At 40.2% G+C, this 23,797-nt stretch overlaps 1 protein-coding gene across 9 annotated transcripts in view; it reads left to right on the top strand.

Moving 5' to 3' along the window:
• Positions 1-23,797, top strand: part of LMO7 (LIM domain 7) — a 136,044-nt gene that overhangs the window by 76,281 nt on the left and 35,966 nt on the right. For 8 of the 9 annotated variants that reach the window (XM_049815901.1, XM_049815900.1, XM_049815897.1 and 5 more), the window contains 7 exons: positions 12,291-12,321; positions 12,727-12,840; positions 13,318-13,516; positions 14,662-14,914; positions 19,544-19,573; positions 21,783-21,900; positions 23,063-23,205. In XM_049815901.1, the coding sequence (XP_049671858.1) occupies positions 12,291-12,321; positions 12,727-12,840; positions 13,318-13,516; positions 14,662-14,914; positions 19,544-19,573; positions 21,783-21,900; positions 23,063-23,205 (888 nt within the window). Of the gene's footprint in view, positions 1-12,290; positions 12,322-12,726; positions 12,841-13,317; positions 13,517-14,661; positions 14,915-16,052; positions 16,344-17,295; positions 18,013-19,543; positions 19,574-21,782; positions 21,901-23,062; positions 23,206-23,797 lie in introns of all 9 variants that reach the window. The other variant, XM_049815904.1, reaches the window with a different exon arrangement.

Genomic DNA, 23,797 nt, shown 5'->3' with positions numbered 1-23,797 from the left:
CTCCAGCGCTTCATCTGGCTAGACAGTTGGTGAAATTCCGCAGATGGCTAACTGTAGTTTCCAAGAGTTGGTGCATATAGTATCTTCTTTCTCATGAGAAGGAAGATTCCTAATTTAGCATTTACTCATGCGCTCATTAAAGATGTTGGGAATATTGCCATGGCCTCACTTGGAGCGGAATCGGATCGTTTTGTTCCACTCCCTCCCTGCCACCAGACTTAGCTGTAATAGCTTGTTGGAGCATTTTGGTGGTGTCTTAATTGGTGTATTAAGCTTTTTTTTTTTTTTCCCCCCTCAGTCATCAGTTCTGTGGTACAAATTACATACTTCATGACTACCAGTGAAAGAGAGGTGTGAGATCATCTATAGCTGCCTGGCTGGGATTGTTTTCCCATATCATTAATTTTGTTCAAGTTTTTATTCTCAGACTCCTCTAACTTTACAACAGAAACTCTCAAGTGACTAATAGCATGTTTGGTTTCAGTAGGTTGGGATGCTCAGAACTGATGTAAATTCTCCAACTTCAGAGGTATATGGTCAGACTAGCTTAACTTTTCTCCCCCTCCTCCCCCGAGCCCTTCCCCTTTTTGCCTCCCACACAGGCTTTCTAACATTCTGGCAAAGCAAGTATTTGGACTTTTACCCATTCTCTCACTTTGCAGTAAAGAAGCATTCATTTTTCCAACATTAAAAACTTGGCCGGAAAACCTGGCCCAAAAAGTTTAATGTTTTGAGCAAATGTTTAAAAATACCCTCTGACTTGGCTGCTCTAAGTAGCCTTAAAACACTGTTGTCCACTGGGGTGGACAAATTCTTTTTCCCCCAAAAAAGCTAATAAAAAAAGGTAATACTTATTCAGTAATATCGACAGCAACAAATTGAATTTAGTAATTTCAAATGTTACAGAAACAAATCTAAGCCATAAGGAACCTGAATTAGAATAGTTACATCTTTAAGGAGGTCCCTTACGTGTGGATGTTACAGGAGCTGAGATGGGGAGGTAAGAATTGTAGCAAATATGGAAAATAATATCTGCTTATCTTGGATCTTGTCTGTTCCCCAAAGTAAAAGGGCACATTTTTTCTAAGAGTAGTACAACTTGTGAATTTTACTTGATTTTTGTATCTTGTTTTTGTTTTAAATTGTGTTGCTGTTGCACGTCATGTCTTCTGGGAGAGCTGGTTCAAGGAAGTACATCCTCTTTCAGTATTTTTTTTCTGATAAGGCTGAATAGATGAACATTTGACTCTGCATTAATTGAAGTGCTCTTTTCTGGCTCTAAATATGTCTTCACAATGAAGGCAGATCAAGAAAACATAGGAAATAATAAACTTCAGTTGTATCCGTTTACCTCGCTTAGGTTGATGCATATATGCCCACAAGAAGTTAATAGAGAACTGACTTCAATAGAGAGAAATCAGGTTCAGTCTGTGTTTCATACTTCTGTGGTCGGTGTGATGAGTGATGATGATGTGCCCTGTGTTGCTAGGGCAACCCAAAGAAACATGGAGAGAATACGGCAAAATTTCAAAAAGGAAGCATTATAATTTCTTCAGCGCTTCTTATTTGCTTGTGTAATATTTTGCCAAAATATTACTGAGGAAACCCAGTAGTCCTTTAAATAGTTTTTATTCCAAATGTAGAGACTAAACTAAATGATGCAGTCATGCAGTAGTGATTTATTTCTACTTAAGGACAAATTCCAACATCACTTTAACTTGTTTCCAAAGTCTTTATCATGGAATAAACGGCGCTTACCTTGTACCTCCATTTTGTCATCTTCGCTATGTCCATCTCTATAAATAAATCTAAATTCTTTCCAAAATCTTAGCTCTGTGACACTTGCCCAAAAGCTGTGCTTTTAGTAAACCCCCTTGAAACTGCTAAAGCATTATTTGTTTAATAATATGACAAAAGTTGAGAATTAAAAGGGATAGACACTGTCCCAATTCTCTGTCTTCCTGTACAGCAGTTTGGCCAGCACTACATTGGAGTTGCTCTAGGGGAGAAAAATGAGCCATCAGAAATCTGCAAAGTGACTCCCAGGTGCTGCATATCCCACATACCCCCAAAACGCAGGGGGTTTGTCTCATCTCAGGAGGATATATCCATCCTCATGCGTATACCTGGCATTTATGGGTCTTGGCTCCCCTGAAGAGATGGCAACTGGAGTGGACTGAAGTCTGGATTACTTCCCACTCGTGGGCCATGGATAGGGCATCTGTAGTTTCTGCTGTTAACCCTGAGTCACCAGTGCACTGAATTGTTTTCTGTGTATGCGTTAGAACAACAGCAACTGAGCAGATACCTGTTTGGGCTGGTGAAACTCGATGTTAGCACAGGTGTGAACACAGCAATATCCAGTGTAAGTTACTGTCAGTCATCTTTTTTTCTTTCTCAGCATATATTGCCAAATATCTGGTATAAATTATACAGTATAAACTTGACTTAGGGGGTTTGATCTTTTTTTGCACACCCCGAGAAATTCAATAAACCTTGCTAATGAGTGTTACAAGCTGTAGTAAACTTTTGCTTATACACAAGGCACTTGTACATCACCACCTGTTTGCCTGACACAAAAACAACAAAGGATTACATTTACCAAATCTTTCCCTAGGCATAGACCAAGGGAGGAGATTGAATGCAGGAGGTTTGGTTTGTTTTTCTCCTCTTTGATTATAGAGGCTATAAAAATCTCTCTGTCTCTCTGAGCAAGCTAAGTTGTATAACCTGCCAAATCCTAGCTCCTCCCGAGGGATCATCTGCGAATGCTTTATCCAAATTGAACAATTGTATTAATCCTGGAGGTCGAGGGTAAGAGAGTGCACACTGGGAGTTGCTATGGAGTAGTTGGTAGATGGAAAATTTTTTACCCTGACTTACCTTGCAGTAACTTGTTTATCCATACCCAGAGTTGGTGCAGAGGTGTCTGAGCAATGCTTAGAGGGAATAAATGAGTCAGTATTGAGGACTACTCTACAAAATTACCTCTGGTATCTGCCTGTGGGAAGAGGGGATGTTGAAATACTCCAGTTAGGTGTTAAGAGTGGGAGTAAAAAGGACAACAATTTTGGAAATACTTGATTTAATAATGGCAAAGAGACATCAGGCAGTAGAGAAAGTGAATTTCAGTATTGTCTTGAAAAATGCTAACTGTGAGTTGCCATGGTTGCTGCAGCTTAGCTAAAGCAAATAATATACTTTATACAGAATATCTTCTGGTAAAAAGCTGTTGAACTATTTCTGTGCTAGTTAACAGCTGCACCTTTGTGTGTGTTTTGTATATATTTCTAAAAACTTACAGGATTGCACTTAATTGCCTATTTTGATACTTATTTTTCGGAGTGACTCCCCAGATGTAGCAACTATTCCTCTTGGAAGGAATGCTAGCACAATTGTGCGTTCCCCATTTGGATTTCTCTTGAAATTAATCTACAAAATTGACACAATATGGTCTAGTTTTGTGAAGGGGAATGAAGGTAAAGGATCCTCAGAACTAAATGCAAGAGAAGTTAACGTAGGTGGTGATCCTGATGATCAACAGGATGGGCTCAAGTCTGTTGATTCTTGGGAGGGGGGAATGTAAAATCTCAAAATTTTGAGAACGTGCAAGGAAGGAAAGAAGGTAGAAGTGGTAACATTTAGTATAACCCTGGTGGCAAGGGTCAATTGAATTATGTACAGGTTAAAAAAAAAAAAAAAAAAAAAAAAAGGAAAAAAAAAAAAAAGCAACAGGGAGATAAAAGGAGGAGAGACTCAGCAAATATGCTCCAAGTTTTAAAGACCAAGACTTTGGAAGTTATAAAAATCTACAGGGTGTGTAAGTAGTGATATGATAGCTAGCTGTCAATCTATTTAAATTGCTCTGTATTTCGAAGTGGTTTTTTCTTTTAAAAAAATTAATTTCACCTCTGAAATTGAAACACCCTCTTGAATGTGAACAAACTGTTTGATTTCCTTTGAGAACTCCTAACATTCTGTGCAAGCTTGGAGTCAACTCCACAACTTCCTTGTGCAGAGAGTCCCATCATTTCTCATGAAAGTCAATGGATGCTCTCATGCTTCTTGGCCAAAGTATATGGCATGTGACTGGTAGCTTTCAGAAATAAAATAGCCACTATTTATTTTTGCACAGGTACCAGTCTAGACCTGAAATTTAAAGTGACCAATACAAACTGGGGAAAATTTCTAGATTTGCCCTGGAAAAAACAAACAAACAAAACAATAGAAGAAATACCCAGTTTAATTACCTGTAATTAGTGAAGCTGCTGACTTTTAGGGTTTTTTAGGAATGGAGTAAGGAAAAAAACACAAAAGGGGACCAGTCAACAAAGCTACACTAATTATTAGAAATATCTTAATTTTCTTTAATACAGCTTAATATTTGAGCAGGAAGCTGCAGGATCCTATCAGTCTCCTCTTTTTTCTGCAAGTCGTTGCTGCAGCAATGCTCCATCCCTCTTCCCCTGCCCACCCCTGAGACGAGAGCCAAGGAGTGCTCGGGTAATCAGCCAGGCTCCTCTGCAGAGGCTTGTTCTTCTGGGGATTGTTTTGGGGGTTTTATTTTTATTTTTTCAATTGGACAGGTATGCCTTCTGCCCTACACTATCCTGAATACTATTTTTCTCCTTGGGCGAGCCTGTAGATTAGACTGGGATATGAGGAAGCCGTCAGAGGTGGACCACCCAGGGAGGAGTCGGAAAAGAGTGTGAGGAAATGGATAATGTTAGTGTCTGGTGACTTGCTGGGGCTGATGCACGCTTCTAGAAGTGCCTGGTTTTGTTTTGATAAGGGATTTAAGAATAACGTGGAAGCATAATGCGCGAGATCAGCAAGGAAGCGCCATGCTCAAGAGGCGGTATGAAAGGACGGGCTCTGAGGCGATGGACGGGGACGCGTTCCCACGGAGGGTGTTGGCCGGCTGCATTCCCTCTCCGCCTTTCCCCTCTTGGGCATCTCTTCTCCACCCCTCGGCCCCTTAATTCGTAGGCGAGGGCACGAGGTGGGGACAGGCTGCTCGGTCGTCAGGGCCCACAGGGCTCCTTGCTGCCAGCCGGTGGTTTTGTAGGGGCATGGAGAAAGGCTTTCAGCATCGTTTTATACCTGACTCTTGTGTGCCGTCACGATGTAAGTGGCATTGGGTCTGGTGGATATGTTGCTATGGAAAACACGTGTGCTTTTTATAGTCAAATAGAGAGAAAGGTGCGTTTCCAAAAGCCGTTCTCAAACGTTGCGGCCATAACCTGACCGTTTTATTTCCAGCAATCTTGGCAGTGAACTGTGGCTTCTCGGGGTTGAGTATCAGTTCACTCAGAATCCAAGTGCCGGAGGAATGTCCTCATGTTTCTGTACCCATGTGACAGCCCCATCTTCCACTGGAGCCTTTCTATTCTCAGCAGCACATGGGAATTCAGTGAAATCCGATAACGGCAATATTAATAGCAGTTGAGTAGGTGGTCAAAGAGCTTGAAATTTAGCACAGGCCCTGCTGCTAGTTGGACAGCTGGCGTTCGTCTCCTGCACAGCATACCTCGGCGAGGGCGGTATCGGCTCCAAAGAAATCCTCCGACGTCCTCCTCGGAAGCGTAAGTGAAGCTGGTTGGTGTCGGGCTAGAGCGCCTGGAGCTCTGCGAGGAGCTCGGCAGTGGGCTTGTTCTACAGCCTGCTGCTCCGTTCCAGCTCCCAGGCCAGGCCACGGCTCTTCCAAGTCCTTCAGAGGGCATCTGGGAGGTGGAACTGCCGCCTGGGCGGATGGAAGTTCAAAGGGAGAGCACCGATACTTCTTTTGAAACAGAAATCTGTTCAGGTCCTGTGTTCGTGAGATCTGTAGTACAGGGGAAGGGATGGAGAACAGACAGCTTTGGCAGCTGTGGGGGTTTCTGGAGTATTTGTCACCAAAGAAAGGGTTTGGCACTGGGCAGGGCGCATTTGTCACTGGCACATGCCTTTCTATCAGTGGGAGTGTCTCCGTCCCTTCTTTCTCCCCATAAATGGGTTCGGATTTGTCTTATCTCTTTGGGCATGACCACATGGCCTCTTCTTGGCAGATAGTCCTCATTTAAGGAGGAGGATACTTTGGGTTTTTTTTGTTTTTTTTTTTAAATCATGGGTTGATATCTATATTTTAAATATGTTTCTGTATGAGAAACAGACCCTTAGAAAGCTAGGCTTTCTGAACGAGGTGCTGTAAAATCATCTTCCAGAATTTTGCTCAGGCTTCTCGTACCTTGGATTTGGTCTTGAGCTCACGTTGATGTTCAGCCTGGAAAATAACAAAGTGAAGTGCCGAAGTAGATTTGACATCATGAGCTGCTAGATGCTGGAATTTAATATGTATTAGGATGTGGAGAAACCAAACCGTATAATGTGTTAGGAAAGCAAAATCCAAACTATTGAGTTTATTTGTTAAAAGTTTTGAAATAAGTCAAACCTAAATGTAGCTACTTAAAATGCACTGCTGTTTTGTAAGGAGGCACTGGAGAGGGGTCTGTGTAAGTGTCAGCATTGCCAATGGATATATATTTTATAACTGGTTAAAAAGTGTAGTTCATGATTTCTTAAAGCACTGTGGTCAGCTAGCTACTGTAAGGTACAAGACATTCATTATACAGTATTTTGGGTTTTTTTTATTATTATTTTTTAAATGCCTCAAAGTGCATTGAAGTAACACTAGGAAGCTTTCCTCACTCCTCAGAGCTAAGCGTCAGCAGATGAACGGGAAGCACAGAGCACCTCTGGCTGGGGTTTTGTCACGCGGGGACTCTCACGGTGCTGACGTATGGAGCAGGGTCATCTTCCACTGAGCCCCCTGCCCGCTCCACTGCGGCAACACGTCGCCTCTGCTGCGGTGCTTACGCAGTCGCTCGCATGAGCGTGCTCTAAAACAGATGAGCAAGTTAGTTTGGGGGTTGAATATGTATATTAGAAAAACCCAAACGAAGGAACGGGCACAGCCCTCTGGTCCTGCTGCACAATGTGGAACCGCAGTGTGATTCAGAGTCCTGTTGGCATAACCACGGGGCAGCAAACAGGAGCGGCTGGAAGGGAAAGGGAGACCAGGAAATCCTTAAGCTAGAGCTGCTGCCAAAGCCTTTGTATTGTTGGGCTAGGGCCTTGGTGACTAGCTTTGCTATTTAACCTTGAGCAAACAGCAGAGCGGAGAATAATTTGCTTGAGCTGCGGCTCAGCGTGCTGACCTGCCGTGTCACTTTTTTTTTTAATTCTTGTGGAGTGGTCCTTGTAAGAGAAATATCCATAGGTCTGTGCTGGCTAGTCTGTGAATATGCATCATGTTCAGTCGTAACAGGTATTTGGTCTCTAAGCGTATCACCTACTAACAAGTGAGAGCTATTTCTGTCCCATTTATCTTTTTTCTGTTTGCTAAAGGATTGACGTAGATGAGATGATTTGTACAGAAGGTATTGTTTCTCCACGTGTGGTCATTTCACATCTTTTTGCATCAGTTTTCAACTTGGAATCATACAGTTGTGCTTCATAATTGTTATAACTCCCACATATTGTTATCTCGTGGCCTTTAGACTTTCATGGTATGTTTGATAGATATTTTCTAGGATGGCTAATCTTGAGGTTGTACATAAACTATTACTGAAACCACTGCCAACAGTTAAGGTTCATGCTCTGTGAATTAAAAGTTGTATTTTTTAGATTTTGAGACCCCTTTGTTAGCTGGGGTTGTCATAGGGGTTAGGTTAGGTAACACCAAGGATCAGCGTTGCTTTTTTTTTTTTTTGAACTTCAGAATGAATGCTAAAATCTGAGACTGTGGGAGGAGCAGATGAAGTATTCAGAATAAAATTCTTTCTGCAAGATCTTAACCATTCTCCTTAGCAGCTTCCTTTGCTTAGCTGAGACATCTTTAAAGAAGTTGCATTGTTAGTGAAAGGACATATAAAAACTTCTGGAAAGACAGAGAAGGTAATGTTTGAAATGACACAAAGTGATTTAGTAAGTGGTGTTGCATTGCCATTTGGAGAGGAACCTGCTTCTTTCAGCGGATTGTTTTTAAGATGCAGCCTTGTCTGTGCCCTCCTAAGCAAAGTAGCAGACTGCTTATAACTTTCAGCATAATGGCACTCATTTATTCAAGCCAGAAATTAGGTTACACAAAATAATATTTTCATAAAGTATATAGTCTGTGCCAAGTGGGCTGTGTGACGATTTTGGATGATGCCGTGGTTTAACCCCAGCCAGCAACTAAGCACCACGCAGCCGCTCACTCACTCCCCCCCCATCCAGTGGGATGGGGGAGAAAATTGGGGAAAAAAAAAAGTAAAACTCCTGGGTTGAGATAAGAACGGTTTAATAGAACAGAAAAGAAGAAACTAATAATGATAATGATAACACTAATAAAATGACAACAGTAGTACCCACCGACCGACACCCCGCCAGTCCCCGAGCAGCGATTCCCTGCCCACCCCCCACTTCCCAGTTCCTACACTAGATGAGACGTCCCATGGCATGGAATACACCGTTGGCCAGTTTGGGTCAGGTGCCCTGGCTGTGTCCTGTGCCAACTTCTTGTGCCCTGGCTGGGCATGAGTAGCTGAAAATCCTTGACTATAGTCTAAACAATACTGAGCAACAACTGAAAACATCAGTGTTATCAACATTCTTTGCATGCTGAACTCAAAACATAGCACTGTACCAGCTACTAGGAAGACAGTTAACTCTATCCCAGCTGAAACCAGGACAGATGAAAATGTGAAAAAGCAGACTTCTCTCACAGTTGCCTGATAAAGGATTGGCATTTATGTGCATTGATGAAGATACTTCAGCAAGTGGGTTACCCCTTCAATTCCTACAATAGCTTTTGTAGGACAAATGTCTCTACAAGCAGTGCAGTGTGTGCACTTCAGTTCTATAGACTTATGTTCAAAATAAGGTTATAATTGTCCAGGAGTTTAAGCTTAAGCTTAAAGGCTACATTGCTGAAGTTCTTGCACTCGATCTCCTAACTGATTTCTTCAAATACAGTGTGCAAAATTGACTGTTTCAGCCCTGTGTATTTAGAACCAGACTTGCGAAGGGGAGCGGAGGTGAGAGCAGGAGCTTGCTGTTGGGTAGCATCAGGGTGTCAGAGAAGGTAGGGTCGTGCCTCCTCTCGCAGCAGCAAAGAACTTGCTATGCTTGAAGTTAGTGCCTCTGTCTTGTCCCCTGCTATGAACTGTAGTTGTTCAGAGCTATACACAAGACCCTGGTTGAATTCTTTGCATAGTACTGCATAGTATTTACATTTTGATAACACTATGTGAAGGAAAACTTCTACTTAATATAATTATTTCATTTTGAGTTTTCATTTACTGCAATTGAGTTAAAAATTTGCTTTTTTTTTTTTTTTTTTTTTTTTTTTGATGCTCACAGGAAAAAGTCATTCCTCTTAAAAGCCTTCAGTTTGTATCACACTTCTATCCAACAGATATTTGCTCAGCTATTTTAAATGCAATGTACTGGAGAGTAACTTGGCAATGGCTTATGCACGTAAGCTCAGAAGTGCATCGTGAGCTTGGCCAGGTTGTACATATAAAAGGCTCTTATTTCACTCAGAGAATGTCAGCAAATGCATCCAAACTGCATCTTCTGCAAGTTGCATGCCTCAGAGGAGAAGCAGCTGTGAAGTTTGTAGGTGACAAATGACTTCTAAGGCCTTCCAGTAAGATAACAGCATTGCTTCTTTATTCAGGATTTTCTTCTGGCAAAACATTATATACCTGTGGTTTTACACAGATTTTAGCATAGTACATTCATCATCCAGAATCCTCCTCCTTTTCTTTGGTTAAGTGCCATCGAAGAATTAATATATGCCTATATAAATGAGGAACTGATTGTTCCAGATTAGCAGGGGTTTTCTTGTTCTGTTTTTTTCTTCTGCTCAGACTGTGTCTATTGTGACAAGCTGCTGAAAAGGTTTAGAGACCAATAGGCGTAGTTCAGAGAAGGAGAGCAGTAATGCAAGTGAAGAAACTTTGCTCACGAAGAGTAAACAATTGTCCATTTGCTTGCGTTGTTAGCCGAGCAAACAAGTGAATGGAATACGGTCTGTCATTTGAGTGTGTGATATATCTTCCTGCCTGCATGTTGGGTCTCAGCTGTGCCCACTGGTTTACCTGAATGTCCTTAGTTTTGCATTGTTTATAGCCCAAGTGCACAGGCCTAGTGTATTTATGGTTATTCTGGTATAGAAAATATACTGAAATATGAAGACAGCTGAATGTTACTCCTATTGCAAATGGTTGACCTAAATGATCCAAGAGGACTTGCGGAGAGCAGAAGAGGACATCGTCATGTTCAGTCTCATAGCTTTGCTCTACATGAAGGTTGGTAACCTCTTGGATAGAGGCTACAGCTGACTAAGGGCAGAGTTTTTCACTCCTTACTAGACTGCTGAAGTTTGGAAACAAACTTTAAGGTAACCTTAGCAAGGGCATGCATGGCCTCTGCTTTTATAATTGCAAATGACAGCAGAAATTCTGCTAAATGGAAGGCTTCTAGACCTTGAAGGTGTAAAGAATGTAAAACTTTAAAATGCTGTCCATTGGCTATGGGAAGTGTAATGTTGATACACGCCACCACCAGAATAATTTTCCATCTTCTGCTTGGGAAATCAACCTGTCTCTAGTCAGCGCATTAGGTCATAGCCATGGTGTGCCCTGCGGCAGGGACATTGGGAAAGAAGACCACATACTGCAGAAAGGAAAGAGGAAATTTTTTTCAAAAATAGTCTCCAGTGAAAAAAGAACAACACTGTGTTTCAGAAGGGTTTGTTTTTTGTTTTTTAAAAAAAGTGTAACTATTTCACATTAAAGCAGAAGGGTTCCTTCTTATCCATGAGAAGGGTCACTGACTACAAAGCCGGTAGCATCTCTGGCATGTGATATTAAGGAAGCTGCAGGCAAGGACTGTGCAGGTCAGATCCACCTCAGGACTTCGTGCTCCTGGCAGCCAGATTTCTTTGCGGTGTGGGGACAGGCAAAGCAATTACAGCCGCACCGAGCGGGAGTGGGCACTCTCAAACTAGAAGGAAAGAGAAGGAGGGATGGTCTGTGTCCCTGGCGGTTGTCATGTTGCATCGAATATTGTATTTCCGTGAAGAGTGCCAGCTATGCTGACCAGGCCCTGTCATCATTTTGCTAACTTGTGACTGTCCCCTAAACAGTTTATTCTAGCTTTTCCCTGCAACTTTTGACTAGCTTGATCCTAGATGGCCAGAAACAGGATAGGTGCCGTGATACATCGTTGGTCTGACCTCTGTGTAGGTCTTTCTGCCACTGTATGTTAATTCTCCGCTTTTTTGTTTGAACCCCCTCACTGTGCTGCGTGTGAAGCTTGCCACTGAACCAGCCCCGAGCTGACAGTGTCTGGGGCAGATGGAAGGTTCTTTTGGTGTATTTAAGCCATTTGCCCTTCCATAATGGCTGGCAGTGCAGGCAGGAGTGTTGTTCAGCTGCTCTCTGTAGTCCAGCCCTGAATATTTATACTTGAGGACTGAGCCTGTGGTACCCCACCTCTGTTGGGAGGGTCCCATCTGAAAAGTTTCTTCTTGTTCTTAAAATGAGCAGGAGGAGAACAGGACCACTGTGAGCATGCGTTGGTGCACTTCCAAGGTGTGCCACAAATCGGCTATTTATAAAAAAAAAAAAAAAAAAGCTTAGTGATTGCATATTTATTTAATATGTTTTGAGAAACAGTTGTCTTGCATAAAAGCAAACCAAACCCCTCCTTCCAGCCCAACAATGTTTCTCTCCACATGTCCCAGTTTTACTTGCTCGGGTTTTTTGTCTGAGAAATTCTCTCTGGGCTGAAGTGTTTTCTGTGTCTGAGATAAATATTTTAGAAAACATAGTACAATCAGGGAAACAGTAACAATTAAATCTACTTTCATATGGAACTGAAGGCCTTCCTGGCTAATAGAGGCTATGTTTCCCAAAGTCTTGGGAAGTCATTAGCTTGTTTTCCACTTTTATTTTGTTGGTAACTAAAAACATTAGCTAATTAAAAAAGCCTAGAGCCTTTCTGAGTACCTCTCAAATTAGAAACTATAATAGATCAGCTAGTTTCTCACTTTATATGTAATGATTGAAATAGTACAGAGTTATGGCTATGAATTCAAAGTGAAATGCTTTTTCTTTCTTTTGGAACAGTCGTAGTTGAAGATTTTATACTGGCCTCCTAACTGGGCTTCAAATCTTTTGAATCTTGAATGATAATTAAATTTTAAGTCAGATATTTAATAACTTTTTGTTTTGTTTTTCTCATTCCCTGCCCTGCTCCAGACCAGAGGAGACCAACAGAAGAGTGAAAAATGTAAGCCAGATCTACTTCAATGCTTTCTGAAACAATTTCACACTAATTCTGATTAAATATTTTTAAAACACTTCTTCTCATGGCACTATCATGTTTACCTTATTCTTCAGCTGTTCATTTATCTGATGCAAAGTAGTGCCATCTTACAATGATCTCTACACAGCTTACTTTCCCAAATAAATGTAATAATTAGAAACAGTACTTATATCTGTTTACTTGAGATACATGAGATGCATCATAACACTCTTAATTGGTTTTGATGGAGATCATAGCTAATACTGTAAACAAGATTTTACAGTTCATTGTGGAAGACATTTCTAACAACACGCTGAGATTTTTATACTGGTACGTGGTATGAAAGGAAAGTAATTAAGTTTGTATTCATGTTTGTTTGTTTCGGTTTAGGTTTTGATTACATTATACTGGCTTGGGAGAAAAGCTCAAAGTAACCCTCATTATAATGGTCCATACCTTAATCTCAAAGCATTTGAGAAGTTATTAGGGCAAGCATTAACTAAGGTAAGGAATCCAAGAAGAATAGTAAACAAATAGCCTGAATTTTATAGTTTGCTATACATTACAGCATCAACTCTAAAAAGTCTCTTGGGGGTTTAATTTTATTCTTAGTTTGGAGAACATAGTTGTTTGTTTTGCTTGCTATCAAAGTCCATGTGAAAGGAATGCTTTTTAGCTTACACTGGTTCTTCTGCTGCCCATACAATCATGAAATTGAGAATCCATCTGCTTTGGTTGGTGTGGTAGTTTCTGAAGAGCCCTGCCTTCATTTCCTTTTGGCTGAGATAAGAGAAATTTAAGACCTTGTGTTGAATCTCCTATCCAAGCTGTTGTATATGTTGGTTTTAGGGGTTTGCAATAGTCTTTGTTAAAGTTTGTTTGTGCACTCGAAATGCATTTTAAAATTTTTGAGTGAAAACTCACGAGCAGGATTTGCTTCTTAAATTATTGTAAAAGATCTTTCAAAACTTACTCTCGTAGGCACTTGAAGAGTCCAGCCACCTGAACAGAAGTGGCAGGGATAGTGGGTACGGTGATATTTGGTACGTTGACCGGGGAGAGCCCTTTTCGTCTTCAGCTAGCCATAAAAGAGACGATTCCTTTGATAGCTTGGACTCTCTTGGTTCAAGATCCTCCACAAGCTTTTCATCAGATATAACCTTGAAAGGTGGCAGTGAAGGTAAGTTTTCCTTTTTTAAATCTTTTGTTGACACGTGTCTCAAGTGTGGGAGAAGACACTGTATGGACCTAGTACTTTGGGTGCCCAGTACTTAAATAGGCTTGAAAGGCAACTCTAGTTTTGCAACTGCTAATGTTGCATTTTGCTTAAGCAAATATTGACCCGTAACAGTTGGGAGAAACAAAGTAATGCTCACATGAATTTTCCGAGGAAGTGTTTCTGGGACTCTTGCTCTCACTGCCGCATTAGGGTGTGTGTATGTACAGAGTATTTTCCCATAGTTCAGGAAGGGGAATTGCTAGAATTCAGATCCTGATGGGATCACCTAAAATTCAAAAGTTGCAAAAGTCTCTTGCCTTGTTACTAGTCTGGGTATGCCAAACCTCTGTCTCTTCACTCTATTTGTGAATATTCAATAGGGTTTTTTCCCACCTAGGTTAAAAATGGAATAGTAGGTGTTACTTTAGATAGTTTGTCAGGGAAAGAAAGGTAACAAGAAGGCAGTTTGTGACATTGGATCCCTACAGCTGTACTCTAACCTGTGTTTCTCTCCCAGTTTTAAAATTCAATACAAAATTGTAGTCTAGCTTAGTTATAAAAAGAGTGAGCTTTCGGATTTTGTTCCATGTGCGTAACAAAATCATTGGGCAGAGCCCACATGGAGCATTTCTGATCTGAGCAAAGCAGCATGTAGGTATGCTACATATCTGATGTAATGTGGGCTTCTACTGGGTGTTAATCCAGTGAGATGAGCATGTTGCTATACTATTTGCTGGTAACTTGTCTTTGTTAGTAAATTGAGTGGCAAGTAAGCTTTTAACTGAAAACTTCTATGCTGTTTTACATCTTCAGTCTACAGGTTAGCGCTTTGTTTCCTGCAGGGAGCAGTGACAGTGAAAGAATGGAACAAACGTCACAGGGGTGTGCAAACCAAACTCAGCTTAATGGACCTTACCACAGATTTGCCACAAACTTCTAAAAATATATCTCCTACTGTCCTGTCAGTAGCTCAGCAAATTTGCAGCCAAAACATCCCGAACATGGAGTTAAATTGATTTTTAGAGGATTGTGGTGCAAGTTCTAGCTAGAAGCTTGTGTCTAGAGAATAATGTTTGTGCCTTCCCTTTTCTTCCCTTTCTTCTAAGGTTGCGACAGTGACACAGACTTGGAACTGCCTTTCAAAATGCATGACTCCCATAAAGATGACAGGTCTTACCGCAGGATTTCTGTGATTGAACCAAAACCTACCACTGACTTCAATCGCTTCTTACCCAACAAAAACAAGCAGACGGCCTATGTGCCAGCACCCTTAAGGAAGAAGAGGACAGAGAAGAATGAGGACAACAGGAGGAGCTGGGCAAGTCCCGTCTTCACTGAGGCAGATGGAACATTTTCAAGGTACTGGTGTGTGGTCTTAGTAAAGCAGGCTTTGGTTTAGGACTTTTTAAATAAGTGATTTCTTTATTAGTTAAAGAAAAGCTGCTCTTGCTGCAATACAAAGTAAAGTATTAGAGTTTCCGTATTTTAACGGGGGGCGGGGGACGGGATGTTTTGGTGTGGTTGTGTGGTTGGTTTTTTTTCTTCTGGTTTTGTTTTTTAACTTTGTTCCACATAACTAGTTTTCTGGTGTTTGAGTAACATTTTGAGGCTGGTCAGACTCCAGATAGAGGGGATTTAAATAATGTTAAATGCAGGCTCACGAGAGACAGACTCTACAGTTCTAGTTTTTCATTCAAGTCTTCCAAAATATGGTGATGAATTTCAGTTGTCCGGCTTCTTGGTGCATACAGATGAGATTAGTGGGCAGTTCTTGGGTTTCATCATTGCCTTCATGACTTCACTGTCTTCATTCTGTTCCTGTTTTGGTCAACCTCAGTGGACGTGAAAGGAATCCCGTAGCTTCCTGCCAAAATAGCAGAGCAGAGTGTGGGCTCACAAATCCGGCTTCCCTCCAGATGATCTATGAGTATGGCAGTGGCTCTGATTCAGAAGATGAAAGAAGGCTGCCTGACGTGGTTATGGATGACTTAGCAAAACGTAGATTTCTAGTAAAAAAGAGCCCTGTAAGCTCTGCTGCACCTGGACATCATTTCGTGTTGCGCAATGACTCTCCTAAATCTTGCTCACAAGAAAGTTATCCAGCTGGTCCACTAGCTGCAATGCTTGAACCACTGAGGTCAGAGATACTAATCCAAGATCCAGTAACTATTGTATTACCTAAATCGCAGTCCATAAATAACTCCATAAAGTTAGCCTTCTAATCGGCATTTTAACACAGCTGATAATTTGTTATGCCTTTTCTGTCAAACTTCGTATTTTTGTCAGAGGCTATAGGGTGCTGATATAACCATTTAACTACTTTTTTTTTTTTTTTTTTTTTAATCTATTTTATTATTTCTGGTGCTGCAGTGATGGAATTGAGAACTAATTTGCTTTATTCATGAGATTGAACTCCTGAGCCAAAAAGCATGTCTTTTTGCATACTTTATGTCAAGTTGCTCCTAAAATATCTTAACTGATTGGGTATTTTGAACAGTAACCAGAGGAGGCAGAGGCAGTTGGATACTAAAGAGGAAAACAAACCAAGAGTTAACATTCCTTCAGAATTATCTGGGTATTTTGATGAGGACGAGGAAGAAGAAATAGGCATTCCAAACATTGAAAAAGATGATCTATATTTTCGCAAGCTAAGTTCTTCAGCGGCAAATACAGTTGTTGCTTTTGACAAATTTCTTCCTAAGTTTTGGACTCCAGAAGAAGAATTGCTTTGGAAAAAAATCAGGAAATCCTCTTTCAAACCCTGGTACAAAGAGATTCAAGGGTTCAGGTGCGTTTTCATGCATGCCCCTGTTTCTCTCCTGTGTGCAAAACCTATAAATAAAGTGTAGTTGTATGACTTTATTTTTCATTTTTATTGCCAATGTAGCAGCAGGATATGCTTTCTCCTTGTTTTTTGGTTGTTGTTTTTTTTTTTTTTTTTTTTAATTTTAGAAAATAATTGAAATATTATTTTCATTGCACTGTTGCCACTGTGCATTTTACTCAATTGACTACACTTTGTGGTTTTGTTTGTTTTTGTTTTTTTTCCCCCCTCTGCTCATTCTTTGTGCTGCTGCACAGTAGAAAGAAATCAGATTTTGAGGATGAGGAATTTGCTTACAAACAAAGCTCTGCCATTGTTGCTAATCAACCAAGACCAAGTTTTGACTGGAACAGCAGTTGCAGAAGGGATCAGAACTATAAGCCAGCTGCTGAATATGTGGGAAGCTCATTGTCACAGATTGCAGAAGGAAAAATCTTGGAGGCTTCTGATCAGCCCAGGTTGATATTGCTGCATGAGCTGTACTCTTGCTGCATCAAAAAGAAATGGCTGGTTATGCAACAGCTAAATGAAATTAAACCACGTCCTGTGATGTCACGCTTCTTTGGTTATTACTATTTTGGTTGGGTTTTGTTTGGTTTTTTTTAAATGTAGCCGTAAGTTGCATTTACATGTTTCAGAAGACCAGCAAAAGCGTAACATGCTGCGTGGGGTTACTAGCTTTGTGTGTGAGCATGTAAGCGTGCTGTTTCCGAGCAGGTCAGTATGCCGTACTACCTTTGTGTTGGTTGATGTGTGCTGTGCTGCAGTTAGTGGTGGTGAATGCCGCGTGGTGTAGTTGTACTGCTCGGGATACTTCAAGTCTAAACCAAATGTGTATCACAATAAATACTGATCTGCTTGTCTCTTGCTAGTTAATGATATTTTTACTTCCCTCCTTTTGTTTTATATGCTTCAGTCAGTTTTCGTTACTTCAGGCCCTGCAAAAATACTCTGACTACTTGTCTTCTGAAACGAAGACCAAAATTGATCCTACTTCTGGCCCTAGGCTCATAAAATGTAGAAAGAATATTTCCTTTGTACCAGGATGCAAGCAAGGAGATGCGGAAAATGGATATCTGTATCCAGATTTAGAAAATGATGACTTGTTCGTTCGGAAAACTGGGGCTTTCCATGTGAATCAAGTTGTTCTCCAGGACCCCTGGTATTTTAAAAAATTCTCTGAGCAGGAGCCTCCCCTAGAGGGTGAGATAATTCTGCAACCCAGAGAAGGCCAACCTGTAATTCCAGATTTGGAAAGGGATGACATGATTTTCCGTAAAATCCTCTCTCAGAAAAAAGAGGTGCCTTTATCGGGCGCCCCAGACAAGTATCACCCCGCACTCTTTCCTGATCCGTGGAGTCTTCCGGAGGAGATCCGGTCCAAATTTCTATGTTTACTTGAAAAAACTACGACACCAGAGGAAAGAAAGAGCAACGGCAGAGTGCTGTCGCCGTCTGCCCGCCATAAGAAGGACGATATGCTGACCCGCAAGATTGAATCTTGGAAGGTGGGAAGCAACGTGCAGCCAGTAAATTTCATCCCGGGTCCGTGCAGTGAAGAAGACTGGAAGAAGTGGGAAGCTATCAGGGAGGCCAGCAAAGTTAGACACAAGAAACGGCAGATGGTGGAGAGGTCAGGTTGTGTCCTGCACGGATTGCGCTTGAGTGCAGTTGAACCCTTTCTATTCAGAAAAGCATCGTCTTGTGCTGAACCATTCATAGAGTGCCAATCTGCTATTTGTTCGTGGCATCCTGGACAAGCTTTTTATTTGCTTTGAATAGAAGCTCATGACTGCAATACCATATTTTCAACAAAAAAATTACAATGTTTTCTAGTTTTAGGCTGCTATTTTAGAGAAAATATGTTATCATTTCTTCAGGCTCAAAGTTCTGCATAAGTTTCTTTCCATGGTTGAACAGGAATAGTGATTATTCAAAAGACTGTGGGGGCTAGAAATATTTTCTTTTATTCCCCAATATAATTACTAAAAATATTTCTGAAACACATGAATGCTTTAATGACCAATTCTGGAAATGGGCATTCTGATATTCTTGCTTGCACCTAAGTTTGAAAATGCTTGTAAACTGTCCTGACACAGTTTTGAGATGATTAGATGAGGTCAAAAAAAACACTGGTGGTGTTTTGCCCGCCCAAAGTCACGGTGCATGCAAGTTGTGTGTCCATGTAATATTAAATTCCACTGCGACATATTTTATTCTGCCAGTATTTTCCCCCTGCTTTCATACAGTCCTGATTAATACTTTCCCCTAATCCTTTCCTGGTATACTCAAAATTTCTCTTCTCTGACTGAATACTGTTTTTTTTAACTACTTCGTAGCTCTCCTTTGGATTTTTTAACTTACTGGGGAAGAGCGGGGTTTTGAATGTTTCCTTAGCTCTGAAAATACGGCATTGCAAGTTGCAGTTCTCCCAGCTGTGCATCATTACTTTGTGACTAAGGCACTTTCATGTTCCAGTTGATACTTTGATGTTGCTGCATTTAATATTTAAGCTTAATACTGTTAACAAAATGCGAGCTTCACTGAGGAATATTTCTGAAGTGCTTGAAAATATCTCACGTTTTAAGAATTCATTCAATAGAATAAAATACTCATATTCAAGAATACTAAAAATCCTCTTGAATCACACTGGATTAACTTGGTTCTCCACTTAATGTGCTAAACTTCTATATAGGGCCTTTTATTCTTATCCATTCCCAGTATTACTTTCATTTAGTATCAGAAATGGTCAAAGTAACAAGAAAACAGCCTCTGTAAGCCAGGCTTCTTGTTGGGGATCAAGTTGGCATTAATTTTCATTTCTTGAAATGAGTATCTTCTGAGCATCATGCTGTTTGGCAGCACTGGACTAAGTGGTGCAGAATTAATACAAGGCTCTATTTGTGCAGTATTGCTGAATCAGAAGCATTGGAAACTCGCAGGCCACCTTGTTCTATCAGTTTTCTGCCCGACTTACACATCATGCAAGTCCTGATGTGGTTTTTGACTAGTGTCAGATCTCCAATGTGCTATTCCATGCTGGTTGGTCGTCAAGCTTTCAGTTTCCCCCTCACTTAGTGAGACTGCTGGTGTATTGGTGGTGTTAATGTTGTTATGAATATCAAAACACTGAATCTTTTCTCTTTTGGTTTCTGATTTCTCAGACTGTTTCAAAAGCTTTCTGATGAGCAAGGGTAAGTTTTGGGTTTTGTTTTGTTTTGTTTTATTTTTTACAAAAGCTTGAAAGATCATAGCGCTATTTTTGCCTGTTAAATATTCATGCATGCACAGTAGCTAAAAACTCATGCTGAAAGCAACTTGTGCATGCTGCTTTGTTCTGTGCTTAGGCAATTTATGTAATGAATGTAAGACTAAAAGCTATGCGTCTGGCAAAAGTTTTCTCTGGCACCTACGGTATCAACGTCATGATTATCAGATAGATAACCATCAAATAGAATCTGAAAATAATTAATGATATGGTGTTTATCATGGGAGTGATGAATGTTCTGTGGTTATTTTATGTACTCCAGGTTATTGAATCTTCAGTGGTAAACTTATTGGTTAGTGCCATATGAGCTTAGGTCTTGTTTACCATGTACTGTGACTCAAAAAGAAATATTTTTCCACCTAACTGTGTGATGGCATGTTAAGTATTTGATTTATGCATGGTGTTCTAAATTTTCTTTTTTTTTTTTTTTACGTACATTTATTTATTTATTTATTTTCACCCTGAGGCAAAATCTGATAAATGACTAAACACTTCCAGAAAAGGCAAAAAATGTTTCAGAAGTTGTTAGGTGTTAGGGGAGGGAGACTCAGAAGACTCAAGTCACTAGTTAGTTTTTGAAGTTAACACTAGAATTGAAACCAACATCCTGTTCCTTGGTATGAATATACCCTTACTTAGGGTATATTGTATTTAGGTCTAGATTTTCCTATTTTGTTGCAGGAAGATATAGAAACTCAAGAGAAGGAAAAGGAAAACTTACATGACTAGGGTTTCTTGAACAAACCTGGAGCGATTTTGGTACTTAGGTATAGTGTGGTTAACCAAAACCATTTCTATATGTAATATAATTTAACCATTAAAAAAAGGGGAAAGTAGAGAGAACTGTACAAGAAAAAGAGTTTCTGCAGTTGTGACCAGGAGATTTTTCACTAAATTTGGCATCCTTCCCATTCAGAAAACAAACAAGCAAACAGGTATAATGAGTTAATGTCCTAGCCTTTATTTCTAGAGGCCAAAGTCCACAGTCTTGTGTTACCAATGGAAGTGAGTTGGGCCTCTTGGGAGGAAGTGAGAGAGTCTGGTTTGTTAGTTCAGAGCTCTCTTGGTATGTAAGAGATCAGAGCAAGGCCCTGTGCTGAATCAGTTTTGGTTTTAACCTGATTTTCCACTGTATCAGATAAGTGCCATATTTTGAAGTCCTGTTAGAACTTGGTTTCATCCCTCTGTCATTAGGGGTTTGTTTAGATAAATGCAAACAAAAGTATTTTTGAAATAATAAAAATAAACCCCAAAAGCCTAGCTTTCCTTTTACATTACATCATTGAACCTTATGGTGAAACACCTGCATTTTGCTTGGTGTTTCAGAGGCTTGTGGTCAGCACTGAGCAGGGGTCCTGTCCTGTACATAAATTAAAAGTCCTGTTATGTTTATCACTGCAGTGTGAAAGAATAAAGGACAAAATAGCATTGGAGAGAGGGGGGGGGAAGCATGAAAGGTGAGCTTTGAGAAATTTAGATTAAAGGGAACTGGTGAATAGGAATTCACAGGGAGAGCTTGTAGTTGTGTTGAAGAACTTAGTAAGATGGTGTCTGTGTTAGCCATCCCAGCTTGGATGGAGAATATCAGGGAGGCTTGGGGAGGAGTAATGTAAGATAGTGGGGCCCATGACATGCATGAACTGAGCATTTAACAGTGATTTACTTTTATATTTTAGAAATGTGCATCAATAACTGACTTGAGGAAAGAACAGGAGGTGATTCTGGGGCTGTTACTGGAGAGAAGAAGTGAAAGGATGGGAATTTGGACTCGAGGAGGGGGCATGCATTTTAGGTCAAAGAAAGGAGCAAGGTCAATAAAGAGAGTAACAAGTTTAAACAGAAGTAGCAGTCAGGTACAAGGAGCTCAATGTGAATGACCAGCATGGAGCTGCTATAGAGCTGCTTATTCCTTTAACCTGATTTTATTTGCTCAAATATGCAACTACTGACTCAAGTGCTGGCATTAGAGCACGTCCCAGCCTCGCTCATTCAGCTGCCTGTGTGTTTCCTGCTCTATTCGAAATAACGCTCAAGAGCGCTCAGGTGTACTAATATAAATCTCTCTCTTTCAAAGGTTTCACTTGCATGAGTGATGGCTAAGATGTGATGAAGCCAAGTACTCTTTTTCTTTCTAGGAGTAAATCTTTGAATGATGTCAGCGCAGAGGAGTTGCAGTCATTGCGCAAAATCCGTTATGAAGAGCTACAAAGGATAAAAGAACAGTTACAAGAACAAGATCTAAAGTGGCAAGAAGTAAGTACTCCTCTTCACCTCTCCTCACGTGTCCTGCTGAAGGGCTGGGTGCCACCTACCTTCACTGTCCCTAGAAAACAGGCTTTGGCATGTGGGCAGCGATTTATGGGGCTGTCTTCTGAAACCATCTATCTCATGCAACTACTAGGGATTTGGGGGATGACTGTTTAATGCAGAACTGAAATTATTTTAAGTATCATCATAAGTATCTAATCAATGCTTCAGGATAAGACTTGAGTGTATTGTAATAAAGCCTTCAGTCTTGATTTCTGTGGACATAAAGAAAAGTTAGGGCACAGTTTCATGTGTTATCCAAAATTGTGAATACTTTTTTTGTGAAACAATTGGAATACCTGAGTATTTGACCCTTTGGGAGAAGGAAGGGAAATAATATTTCCTTGTGCAAATTCTTGAGGCTCCTGTCCCCTAGTAACTCTGTCTTAAATCCAGCTTGTAAAGTGATGTGGTAGTTTTGCACAGCATCATAAGGGTATCTGAAGACCTTTTCTTTCTTACTCAACTCACTGCTTGACAATGATTACCAATAACAAGCTGAAATTAAGAACAGAGCACCAAGCAAGAAGTTTATAGTTGTTTATTTAATACAATCTCAGTTCTAATATTCAGTACTTCCCTTAACTCAGCTCTGGTATTTCATGGACAATATTGCCAGTTCACATTGTGGTTTTACAGAAATGAAGAAAAATATAGACATACATGTTTTCAATTTAGAATTTAATTCTCAAGCTAATGTATCAGTCTAACATAGTAGTTATTTGGGGGAAAAAAATAATCCCATACTCCAGAGTCTACAACAAAGAAATACACATGGCATTTGCATTAGTTTTCAACCTTGTGTCGTTGGGTGAAGTCTTCTAGAATAAAATTGAAAATGTTAAAGGGAAGGAAAAAAGGCAAAACACATACTTTTCCACTTGTAGTTCAGTAATGACAATCGTTAACTTTAACAGGCAGTGAGGCTGTAACCCTAACTGAAATATGAGAACCCCTTTATCATTTAGGGGGAAGGTGCATGAAAATGTGGCCGCCGTGCAGACGTGCAAATAAAATCAGGGCAGTAAATAGCATGTGCTGGTATGCCTCTGTAGATTTATGAGATCTTGAGAAAATCTGATTGTATATGTTCATGTTATTCTTATAGGATCTAGCAAAATGGAAGAATCGTAGAAAGAGCTTCACTTCCGAATTGCAAAAGAAAAAGGAAGAGAGAGAAGAAATAGAAAGGAGAGCCTCTGAGGTGTCTGAAAGGAGTACCAAGTCACTGAAAGAAATGCAGCAGGAGAGGTAATGACCCTAATGGGAGTATTGTGTTGAAGAACTTAAATCTGAGCATTTTTATTCCCTTGAATTCTTGAGCAGCTTTTACTAGCAAGTTGCAATTGATTTTGCAGAGATCTCAACAATTTTAGTTGCAAATTATAGTGTAGAAATCTAGGCAATTGAAGGGCAGAATATTGTCTACTAATGCATTGTTTTCACAGAATGTTAAACAGTTTTGCTCTATAAATGTTGTTTTACTCTGCTCTCCATTAATAAATGTATTGAGAAGTCAGTATTTGTATCCACTTTAAAAAGGTTAAAACAAGAGTGTTGAACTGGATAATTACCTTTTTAATTCTTGGATCGGCTTAACTATTTCTCTTTCTTCTACCACTGCATTTGTTATTCTTTTAGCCACTCTGAATAAACAGAGCCAGAATTTTAATGTATATCGCAGAGCTGTAAACTCTTACTTGATTTCTGCTCTATCCCCAATTGTTCCTCTGGGTATTTACAGAACAAGATTCTCTCCAAAGAGTAGAAAGTGTAGACTGAGTAGCAGAGTACCATTTCTACTGGTGACAGGGTTTTTTTTGTCTGTTGTTTTTTGGGGTTT

This window comes from Accipiter gentilis, chromosome 13, assembly GCF_929443795.1.
Source record: "Accipiter gentilis chromosome 13, bAccGen1.1, whole genome shotgun sequence".
NCBI lineage: Eukaryota > Metazoa > Chordata > Aves > Accipitriformes > Accipitridae > Astur > Astur gentilis.
Note: the sequence above shows the minus strand (reverse complement) of the source record. Positions and strands in the feature narration are given on the sequence as shown.